Source organism: Salvelinus sp. IW2-2015, linkage group LG36 (assembly GCF_002910315.2).
Source record: "Salvelinus sp. IW2-2015 linkage group LG36, ASM291031v2, whole genome shotgun sequence".
In the NCBI taxonomy this organism is placed as follows: domain Eukaryota; kingdom Metazoa; phylum Chordata; class Actinopteri; order Salmoniformes; family Salmonidae; genus Salvelinus; species Salvelinus sp. IW2-2015.
This window is the reverse complement of record NC_036875.1, coordinates 25,798,643-25,810,716: the sequence shown is the minus strand read 5'-3', so window position 1 is coordinate 25,810,716 and position 12,074 is coordinate 25,798,643. Positions and strand designations below refer to the sequence as shown.

The 12,074-nt window shown below is 42.5% G+C and overlaps 1 protein-coding gene and 1 pseudogene across 1 annotated transcript; both read right to left on the bottom strand.

Annotated features, from left to right (window-relative positions):
* On the bottom strand, positions 1–3,247 carry LOC111959655 (gap junction beta-2 protein-like). The gene is made up of 2 exons (XM_023981385.2): positions 3,036–3,247; positions 1–2,216 (listed from the first exon to the last, which is right to left on the bottom strand). Exon 2 carries the CDS (start codon positions 2,187–2,189, stop codon positions 1,374–1,376), a length of 816 nt encoding a protein of 271 aa, XP_023837153.1. The 5' UTR covers positions 2,190–2,216; positions 3,036–3,247; the 3' UTR covers positions 1–1,373.
* A 1,635-nt stretch (positions 3,248–4,882) lies between these two features.
* Positions 4,883–12,074, bottom strand: part of LOC111959757 (lambda-crystallin-like) — a 26,854-nt pseudogene continuing 19,662 nt past the window's right edge.

Below are 12,074 nucleotides of genomic sequence, written 5' to 3'. Positions count from 1 at the left end.
TCATTTTTAAAAATTTTATTAAACAGTCTCAAGACTGGGGTCAAAGTGCAGATAGCTAATAAAAAAAATACAAATCAAACATCCTTCAAATAATATGCAGTTAGAAAGCTAATAGATATCCCCTAACTGCTGTAAGGGAAGTGTGACCATTGAGGCTTTCAAAATGTTGCATTTACAGATATCCTTTTGCATTTCCTCTAAACAATCACAATATAAAAATAGCACCTCAACAACTGAATATTGAGAGATAGTTAGCCTACAGTTTGCTTTCCATGACAATGTCCAAATCATGAGCCATCACAAAATGTGTGGGATGCATCTAACTGGTAAAACTGTCCTTACGTCTTCCCAGGGAACAGTCAGATTGTCACTACAGTGATACAAGTTATGGTGTTCCAACTTCTACATGTATTTTTGGACGGAGCACATTAAGCCATTTTTGCCTGTAGATCAGTCTGCTTACTCACATTGAAAGAGGTACACTGATTAGTTCAGTGGCTAAAATAAGCAACAAGCTGAAAGACAACACCCCCAGTTAGGATCTGTAGCCAGGTTTACCACCAGTCTTGACCACAATAGGCCATGTCTGTCACAGTTGGCATAATGCTCAGAGGGCCAGTTTCCAGGACCCAGCTTAAGCCTACTCTTGGACCAAAAAGCACTTTCCAATTAATATTCCTAATTGAGCATGCCTTCTAGTCTAGGCATAGGCTTCATCTGGGTCCAGGAAACGTGCCCAGAATGTTCAACTGGATCAGCCATCTTCCCTGAAAACATTGTGCATCAGGTACTATTTTGACACTGCTGATAGCGACTCTCTTAAGGCACTGCATCTTAAAATTGCTTTGGTACTTGTGAAATTTCACTCGTCACTGTTAGAATGCAGGCAGATGTGTGTACACAGGTGACCCTCAAATAGAACTTGGAGCTATACTGCACATTTGTGAGTTTCTGCTTTGGAAAAGTCTCCCACAAAAACTGAACAAACACAATGTTAACCAATTCTGGTTGCTCTCCACAAATAAAACATCAAACTCCTGCACACACATTGTAAACCAGAAGGTGGCACTCTAGACCCATTTTTCACTTCTGTTCAACCTCTCACTCCCTGAACATACAAGCACCTTAAATTGATATCAATAACAATACATTAAAATTCGAGCACGTTAACTTTTAGAACTCTAAAAGTAGTTTAGGGCACTGAGAGAGAAATATCCTCTACATGAGCAGACTCGGGGTTAGGCCGGTCCTCAGCTGCTACAGGCATCTAGAATACAAGTATGGTCTCATCTAATGGTAACAAAACACTGATAGATTTCTATTCCCTAGTTATGTGTAGTCTCTAATGGAAAAGAACAGGCACTGGGCTGTCCTCACACAGTCTTGTTGCTGGAGGAATCGGTAACAGACGACAGCAGCATCTGATTCTTTTTATTCTGTAGTAGAGACTTGTCCGGGGCCACATGATCAGGGTGAGCATAGGCACGGTTCTTCTTGGAAATCCTGGCGGAGCACCTCATCAGGGCCTTGGCAATGAGGTAGGCCAGCTCAGCCACATTGAGCACCATGCAGATGGCAGAGGAGACCACCATGAAGATGGTGAATATGGTCTTCTCCGTAGGTCGTGAAATGAAGCAGTCCACCTTGTTGGGGCAGGGCCATTGCTCACACTTCACCAGACGAGGCATCTGGAAGCCGTCGTAGACAAAGTAGAGTGCATACATGAAGCCAGCCTCAAAGATGAGGCGGAAGAACAGGCTGCAGGTGTACGTCCACCACAGAGGCCCAGTGATGGACAGACGCCTCCTCTTTAGAGTCTCCAGGTCCACCTGCCTGGTCTTGTCATCACCACCGCTTCGTGAGGCCGCGATGATGTGCCGCTTGTCCCCACTCTTCCTGTAAGCCACATGCATGGCCACCAGCAGGGCCGGTGTGGACACGAAGATCAGCTGTAGGCACCAGAGGCGGATGTGTGACACTGGGAAGAAGTGGTCGTAGCAGACGTTCTTGCAGCCGGGCTGCTGGGTGTTGCAGGTGAAGTCAGCCTGCTCGTCTCCCCACACGCTCTCTGCAGCCAGTACCAGGATGGTGATACGGAAGATGAAGAGGACAGACAGCCAGATCTTCCCCAGGCTGGTGGAGTGTTTGTTCACCCCGCCCAGCTGGGTGTACAGAGCAACCCAACTCATCTCTAAGGCAACTTTGTCTGAGACCACCTGGAGAACACAAGAATGGAAAGAAGGATACAAATTAATTTCAGTTCTTAGTGGACATCAAAGGTTTCATTTTCAGAAAACCAAACAGACCAGGGTAGGAAAACAGTAGACCGACATCACTGTTAAGTGTTTGTTTTAGTCCACCCCCCCCCCCATTTAAAAAACCTAACCAAAAGGTCCAACCCAAAACTGTACAATTTAACACTAAGTGGTGTTTCTCCAATACATTTCAAGACATCTACTGTATATAATGTATATCAGTGGTTCACAACCTTTTTTGGTTACTGTACCACCAACTGAATTTTGCTCTGCCCGGAGTACCCCCCCATGTGCATTTTAGCAGTAAGCCTATGGTCTCATGAGTCTTGTCTATCCACAGGGGTACTTGAGAAGTACCCCCAGGGGTCCTGGTTGGGAACCACTGATGTACAGTATATAATGTGTGTTTTCAGTCAAGTAATTACCTTCACACAACACTGGCTAGTGGCTATCAAAAGTGAGGCTATATTGAGAGATGGATCAAAATAATCATGTCACATAAGAAAGTGAATTCCCATTAACTTAGAGAAATCAATGAAATTGCTTTTGTTTTCATTATAATAGGCGACAAAATGTCAGAAACTGTCCATAACAATTCGCCAATCAATCACATTATATCAAGTTTGGTTTCCTCATCGAATTTCTAACCTGACAATTCTAACCTGTATATCAGGGGGAAAACATCTAAATCTCATTCACCAGCGGCTGTATCATTACATAAAGCCGAATAAAACCGTTGAATATGCGGCACGAATGATTCACAAATCACAGCTATCTCACCTCCCACTTTCCTGGAATATCAGTAAACTTCCATCAACTTCAGTTTTCGGTGCTCTTTAACGCCGTCTTGTCAAGTAACTCCAAACGTAGAAGAGTAAAGTGTGATTTGTTTGGAAGCAAGTCCAACTGAGAAAGCTGCGCGTGTGAGCTCTGGAGCGATGCACCTGAGTTTTTATAATCTTCTCCTCTTGAGGAGGATCCACCGGCTAGGGGCGAGACCAAGGAAAAGAGCACTCATCAACCTCACTCGCTAATCGGAATACTGGGACATGTTCAGGACAGAGTAGGCCTATGTATTTTTATGACTACCAGAATCTACTATTTGGTTTCGAAGTATTGAAACCAAACCATATGATTTCAATTAGAAGTATTAGAAGTAATAAACAACCGGAAAATGTTGTCATCATTTGAAATAGGTTACATGTCATATTAAACAGCATATAAACACTCTAAATATGTCAGGAGCCAAACAAGTAGCCTAAGAACGAACGAAAATGAATTATTTAGGTTATATTATTTCAAGGCTATAGTCTACAAAGAAATACAATACATCGTAAAGCATTTGCGAGTGCGACACACTAGGATGTCGGACATTAAGCCTCAGCATTTAAATAACATTTCGTTGTATTAAATCATTATAGTCTATAAATTGCACATCTAGGCTGTGACTTACTTAGAATTAAAATCAAATGAAACGAAAAATGCCTTATTAGGCTCCAGCTACAGTCCCTTTGAATTCATTTTTAGAAACATGAGTTTGGCTTGAGTCTGTGTCTTCAGGTGATGGTGCCTAGAGAACATGCCAGCAGCGGAGAATATGCGCTCAGTGCTTGCAGAGCCACTGGGAATGCTAAACACCCTTGGGACACTCTTGCCAGGCTGGGCAGGGATGAGTATGTGTTTTTTTCTGTAGGTAGGCCTAAAGGATTTTAGGTAAAATAACCCTATCAAAACGGAAAGCTCCTTGCAAGAGATAATATGCCAGGCATATTGGGCCAAAAATCATTGATGGCCTATTGTATAGATAATAGAACAAAAATTAACGAAGGTTAATCTGATTTTTAGTTTATAAATACTTTCCTACAATGACACACCTAGCTAGCTACCCATCTCGTTTCTTTGTTAGCATTTGCACGTAGCAAGTACACGATAAGGCTTTCGGGATAACTTTCTTTTCAGATTCCACAACGATTCTTCAGTTCACCGCACTCCCTCTTTTTTTAAAACCGTTAACTAGGCAAGTCAGTTAAGAACACATTCTTATTTACAATGACGGCCTACCAGAAGGCAAAAGGCCTCCTGCGGGACGGGGGCTGGGATTAAAAAGAAAAATAGAAAACAAAACACACATCACGACGAGAGACTTAAACAACACAGCACTTACTCCTCATCTTTGTAAATCACCTTGATTTTTCACCTGTGTGTTTTATCAGTTTCTTTAGGAAAATATTTTGCATACTAAATGACAGTAGCCAAAGCAAATGGCTATAGCAGCACACAAGTACTCTACAAATGCATGCTGGGCCGGCGATGCCCTGAGCTCGTGAAGTGAGCGCTACTGGAGAAACTGGAGCCGGCGAGAAGGACCATGCTCCCGCATTTGGGAAACTCGCTCCACTTCCCGCTCTATATGATTAAACATTCTGAACGTTTAATTTAACTGAATACACCCTGTGATCACATTCATTTCAAATGTACTGTTGACAGATCGAGACACTTAACCCAGAAACAGACACTTGAATTCGGTGTTAATTACTGGTCAAGCATACTGTATAAAGTACATAGTCATCATGAGTCACAAGATCACCAGAACAAATGTAGGCATGACCGAAGAGGGAAAATATATATTTTTTTAATGTTCAACCCATTTAACAGATCCCAATCATAGTTGTCCAAAATGTGACGTAACACAATATGAAAAACCCTATGATGTATCTTTAATCAATTCATGTTTGTTGTTTTTCTTTAGTTCTTGATAAGGACAATTCAAATGTATTCCAATCCTAGAGAAATTCAACATTTTAATAAAAAATAAAAAATTTGCTAAACAAGTTTATCACATTGACATTTCATATTCACAATTCAATAAACCATTGTGGTATGACCAAACCATTACTTCCCTTGTCTGATCATCAACTTGTTGATTGCATAAAACATGGTTATATTTCTGGCAATCAATCCCCAGATTGGTTTATTGTGTGTGTGGGCTCCTACAGTAACATCCCAGATTGGTTGAGCGATTGTGTGTGAGGACTCAGGGCTACAGTATTCATTAACATCCCCAGTGTAGGCACCACAGAGATCAGATCATTCTCATCACCATGCTCCTCAGGCTGAGTGAGGGTCAGTGAAGGCCTGAGTGATGGACAGAAGAGTCCCAGACACAAGCTTATCTTGTACATCAGTGGTGTTGATAGTCCAGTGGTCACTTCTTGAGCTTGGCCAGGCCCATGAGGAGCTGATCCCTCCTCTCTCTCCTAGCAGACAGGTGCTGCGGGTCAGCTCACACATCTCCTGTAGGCATACATCAGAGGAGGAGAGGGAGGGAGAAGATGAGATGAGTAGAGAGAATTAATTGAAGTTTTAGCTGCTGGGATTTCTTTCCGCTGTTGGCCTGGTAAAATATTTCCTTGGTTGGATACACTTGGATGCATTAAATTGGTCCAATTTGAAATATTTTCTGCTTATGGTCAGGGTGTTCTCACACGACAGCTTCCCATCTGTGGAGAATAATGTTTGTACAGCCTGATGGCATGTGGTTGAGTAATGTCTAACAGAGTAAAGTTCTAGAGGGGGAAATATGTAGAACGCTCGACCTTGAGCTCCTTGGACTAAAAGTTCCACATGTAAACATTGCCCTCTTTGAACTAACCCAGTTTCACACCTCCTTCGAACTTGATTAGTCAAATCTGAAGATATTTTTCCTAGTCCTAGAATCTAGTGGAGTTAGTACAAACAGTTCAACACACAAACACATAAGCCTACTTTGTTGATGCGCTCGGCTGCCTCCCCAGAGAATTTGGGAACAGGTCCAAAAGTGGTCAGAACACTCCTCATGCCCTCTCTGTAGCGCTGGAGTTAGTCCTCCAGAACTGGGAGAGTGGACCATACATAGAGGGTTGGCCAGACTTTACGGCAATGAGAAGATCTTATTTGTTACAGAAGTTCAGAGCAGCAAAATCAGATCTGTATGGTCTCACTATGACCGAAAATGAACATCTTCCAAGTCATTTAGTCATTCTATAATGATTCTAGTAAGGGTTCTAGAGATCTAGGGTGTAAGCATTTAAATGAGTAACTTGTTTCTTGGGTGTAAAATGCTATTCCCCGTTTTCTTACTCCCAAGTTGAACACTGAATGTGTACATGAACATTACAGGGACAGACTAAAGCTAACATTTCAGTGTGATAACTGCCAGCTACATCCAACTAAGCTCTCTCAGAGTTATGTTTTTGGTGGGAGAGATCTCACCTGACTAGGACAATTTCAGTGATCCTTTCTCTCCTTCTCTCTTCTGCTTCAATAGTCTGAACAAAATAAGTGCATGGCTCCTTCAGTCTCGTGTTTAGCTTATAAAATTACTTTGCTTTCTAGTTTAAGGGCTTTTCTGTGTCCTAACTGGAAAGTATAGTCACTCAGCCAGAGCAAAGCAGAGTGGACCGGAGTGTTTTACAATCTGATTGGACTGGTTAGACTAGACGACCTACAGTCACAACAGGAATGGGCTTGAGTAACCTTTGGATGTTCTGAGCAACATTCTGTAACACATGCCACTGGTGTTTTTATTTCATACAATGGGAGATAAGTGTATTTTACTACACTTACACAGGCCGATGTTAATTCATCATAGAATTCATGATGGCACAATAGGACTGGTATAAAAAATTATTAAGAAGAAAGAAAACAGGTAAAGTAGAATGTGTGAGTACTGTACAACATGTATTCCTCCCTGGTAATATTGGTTTTAGATGACTTGTGTGAGGGAGTTCATTAATCTGTGTTGGTCAAAAGACAGCTTTGTTCTGCCAAAGTGCTCTCTCACTCTCTGAGCACGGTGGTACAGCCAGAGCAAGGTCACCCTTTAGTTTTCACACTTCCCTTTCATATTCTACATCTATATGACATCCATCTCTCTCAAACACATGCACACACACCCCGCCTTCCCCCAATATATGCCTATATGGTAAAAGGGGACAGACATGTGAGGGCGTGTGAAGGCCACAGTTTCCCCTTCTCTTCACAGATGTTCAGGGTCTAGCAGAGCGACCTCTTTGAACTAATATCACGGTCTGGTCATAAGCTCTGCCTCTCACACAACCATAATTGTACATGGTTAAATGTGCCACAATCACACAGGACAAAGAGGACAGTATATAAATATGTATTCTTTGGGGACGGCTTCTCTATGTGTAAGTCAAATGAGGAACTGACCTTCAGATGCATTAAGGTGCATGGTTTCCATGGGACCAATAAAAGCGTAGCGCATTCCCAGCCCCTCTGACATTACCAGGTCAATGTCCTTGACTGAGATGACACCATCCTGAAACGGTAGGTAGCAATGAACTCAGATTCAACAAAAGGGCAAAAGTTTTATTTTTGTACACCCCCGCACTCAGGGTACCAATGACACAGACGAGGGGTTATTCACCCTCAACGACACTCTTAATAAGCTTTCTACCTGCCCAACAAACAACCATCAGTCTGTCAGGAGGGCTGAGGAAGCAGCAGACTAGACAACCCTTTTCCTTTCATCCCAGCAGAGCACAGCAGCATTAAGGCTACTCCCACCAGATTGGGTTTCCCTAATCATCCCATTCTGTGTCCAAGGATAATGGCAGGGTAGAGGAGAGGAAAGGCTGTGAGGGCAGTGCCAGGCCAGGGACAGGGCCTGCTGTTCCCTACTCAGATTACTGCTCAACAGATACTCGTTGGCTGACCAGGGGGAAATCAAAGCTCGGACACAGATATGGAGAGTAGAGGGACAGGGGGGACAGTGGCGTCTTTGTTCGCTTCCTGCAGGCCAACAACGGGCCCGTTATCTTGGTGTCGCGAGGCGGCGTCCAGGCGGGGGGCAGCCGTGAAAAGGGGCCTTTCCTCTGCTAATCACTGGGAGCTACCGGCTGCGTTCTCAGCCACTCTGCTTTCCGACACTGGCTTGGACTCAAAGGCCAAGTTTTGTGTGTGTGTGTGTGTTTGTGTGTGTGTGAGAGAGAGAGAGAGAGAGAGAGAGAGAGAGAGAGAGAGAGAGAGAGAGATTGGGGGTATGTTATTTAACATTAATATCAGTGACACTTCACTTGAACTCTCCGTCATTAGGCCTACATACGACCATAACACTCAGCTTTTTGCAACTTGTACAGCAATGACCAGGTAGACCTATGTACTTACAAGGCAACATTGTAATAACATGAATTACTTTATTATTTTGTGGGGATTCTCTGGGAAGCACCACTAGGTATCAGGTACTGTGGAGTTGAATTATTCTATGTAACCTAAGTGACTAGTACATTTCCATTAATGCCATATATTTTCCTACCAAATAACAATACAGCACCGTAAAATAAAATGTTGCCAATTACCTCTTTCAGAGTGCTAACAACAAAATGAGTTGTATCAAAGGAGAGAACATGCAGAATAGACCAGATTTCCAAACTCTGACATCACAGCGAGCTTACATTGTCATGCACCGAGGAAAGGTGTGTATAAAGGATGATAACATGTCAACAGCTGAGTTGATGCTGGCTTTAAGATAAGCAAAGTGTGTCAATATCATTACATGTCAATTGAGTAGATTCAGTTTGGAAATTGAAAATGCTGAAATATCTGCATTAGCAAATTGGCAGTAATTAAATGAAATTGACCCAGACTGGTAAATAATAAAATACCGTCTGAAATGTTGATTCCATTAGCTAGGTTTCCCTCCAATCGGCGACAGATTTTCATGTGAATATTCTAAAATCTACATAAAAATAATATGGGGGGGTGGATGCTTAGCAGTGGAGGCAGCTAAGGGGAGGAAGGCTCACAACAATATCTGGAAATGGAGCCAATGGAACGGCACCAAACACATCAAAGATGTTGTTTCCATGTGGTTGAAACCACTATATTGACTCCATTCCAGCCACCACTAAGGGCCGTCCTCCCCTCAATAGCCCCCACTGATGCTTAGTATGTGTAGTGCTATGCTGTTAAAGTAGAACATGTTCCTCCCATAGCCTTCCAGGTGTCTGTATGATGTGTGTGGGTAGCATGTATTTTGAGCCAGTACATACAATGTCTGAGATTTGTCAATGTGGCTTTCGGTACAGCACCAATGACGAAACCACATAGAACAATCTTATGGCACATACTATATGTAACAAAACCCATTTTCAAATTGACTTATTGCGGGTAAAAAGCTGTGCGTGATGATATAGTGCACATAAAAATAAAAATCTCATGTACTGAATTTAAAGAAATGTATATTGCATTTTCAACTCTACTGATGGTTTTGTCACAAGAAATGTGTATTATATAGTAATGCCCACTCTGGTCTTTACACATGAGCTCTAGCCAACAGCTCATAGATACAGTCTAGCCAACAGCTCACAGAAACAGTCTAGCCAACAGCTCACAGAAACAGTCTAGCCAACAGCTCACAGAAACAGTCTAGCCAAACAGCGGAAAACACAGAAACAGTCTAGCCAACAGCTCACAGAAACAGTCTAGCCAAACAGCTCACAGATACAGTCTAGCCATCAGCTCACAGATACAGTCTAGCCATCAGCTCACAGATACAGTCTAGCCAACAGCTCACAGAATACAGCTAGCCAAACAGCTCCACAGATACAGTCTAGCCAACAGCTCACAGATACAGTCTAGCCATCAGCTTCACAGATACAGTCTAGCCAACAGCTCACAGATACAGTCTAACCAACAGCTCACAGATACAGTCTAGCCAACAGCTCACATATACAGTCTAGCCAACAGCTCACAGATACAGTCTAGCCATCAGCTCACAGACACAGTGCGGGCAGGCTACCTACCAAACATCAATTATCATGTCACCAGAATAAGACCCTCGATATTTATTGGAAAGCACAATCAAGCTCATCACGTGCACGTCACCCTGTTAAGTTCATCATAACTTATTTCATCTGTAGCCTAATAAACATCATGCTTTTCTGAGTTGTAGTGGGAGGACCACACAACATGTCATCGCGTGACTCCAAGTTCACTTCGATATGATGCCTATTATATCAATATTTGCACATAAAGGTGTTGTTTAGAGTCATTTCATGCATTATTAATTTTACAGACACAAAAAGATCCCACCATGTCCAAATAACATTATTATTTATACAAACTTTCTGTTTCCATCACAACTGTCATGATTTTGGCCACCTAATGCATAGTTATAGTGGGTAAGCCGGTTCAGCTGGTTCACCCAGAAGGCAGCCAGCCTCAACCGGAAGGATTTACAAATCACTGCCTGGCTCTGTCTCAGTAACTACTGACTACCCAGAGACAACACGAGTAGAGAGCAACAAACCCAAAAGAAATAGAAGAGTAAAATCCTCAGTGACATATTTGACATTTATACAAATATTTGACCCAGATATATCTGGTTTAACCTGCACAACAGCCTTACAAGATCTTAAAAAGCTGAAAAACTGATCTCAATCTCTCATGACATATGGTGTCTATAGATGACTTGTATCGCACAGCTGCCATGATACACGTGACCAACGCATCTTACAGTTCCATACTGTGTAGGTAGAGAACCATCCACTTAGTTTAAACTCCATCCAGGTCAGAGCATTTCAATAGTAACAGCTATGTGTCATTTGTCAGTAAAGAACCATGGGTGCCCTCAGAGTTTATTTGGCTTCAGGGTACACCTCACAGCCCGCCAGCACATTCCAAACACTCCAAGGATCCAAGGAATGTCATAAAGACATGTGTCTGAGTTTCTACAGGTCCGTGTTAAGATGTAAATATCTGCACAGATGAGATGTATAGGGGGTGGGGAATACAGCTCGCCAGCTTGTAGTCCTAAAACCCGGAAATGAGTGACCTCTGGTTTGTTCAGCCATCCCTACGGGAAAAATGAATAGGAAAAGAATAGGGTTTTGGAATAAATGCCAAAAATAAGGTCTGAGGTTAACACAGGTGTCACGTTCCTGACCTGTTTTCCTTTGTTTTGTATTTATTTTAGTTGGTCAGGGCGTGAGTTGGGTGGGTTGTCTACGGTTGATTTTCTATGTTGGGATTTTGTGTTCGGCCTGGTATGATTCTCAATCAGAGACAGCTGTCAATCGTTGTCCCTGATTGAGAATCATACTTAGGCAGCCAGGGTTTCACTTGTGTTTGGTGGGTGTTTGTTCCTGTGGAGGTTTTGTTGCCACACAGGACGGTTTCGGTTTTGTCACGTTGGTTGTTTTTGTATTTTGAAGTGTTTTGTTGACTTTCATTAAAAGAATGAACACTAACCACTCTGCGTTTTGGTCCACACCTTCTGTCAGCGAGGACAGCCGTAACAACAGGCTTAAGAGATATAATATGTTTTGTTCTATGAAATAATAGCAGTCAGTTAACATGACCTTTATGAATTATGAAGCCTTTGTGCTTTTTTTATTACATAAGTTCTTCGAAATTCACAAAAAGTGGCGTTAGCTGATGAAGATTATCTCATAGAACAAAACTTATAAGATCTCCTAAGCCTGTGTTTAGCAGACCTTATTTTCTGAATTTATCCCAAAACCCTACAAAAACGCCATTCATTTTCCCCATAGGCTTTGTCCAACGAACCAATAGCAGAGTTAGTGCTTACAAAAACACACCATTTGTCATGTTTTGTCATTGATTATCATGTCTTGTCCCTGTGCTTCCCTCTGCTGGTCTTATTAGGTTCTTTCTCTTTCTCTCTCTCTCTCCTCCTCCCTCTCTCCCTCTCCCGCTCTCTCTCTCTCTATCGTTCCGTTCCTGCTCCCAGCTGTTTCTCATTCTCCTAACGACCTCATTTACTCTTTCACACCTGTCCCCTATTTTGCCCTCTGA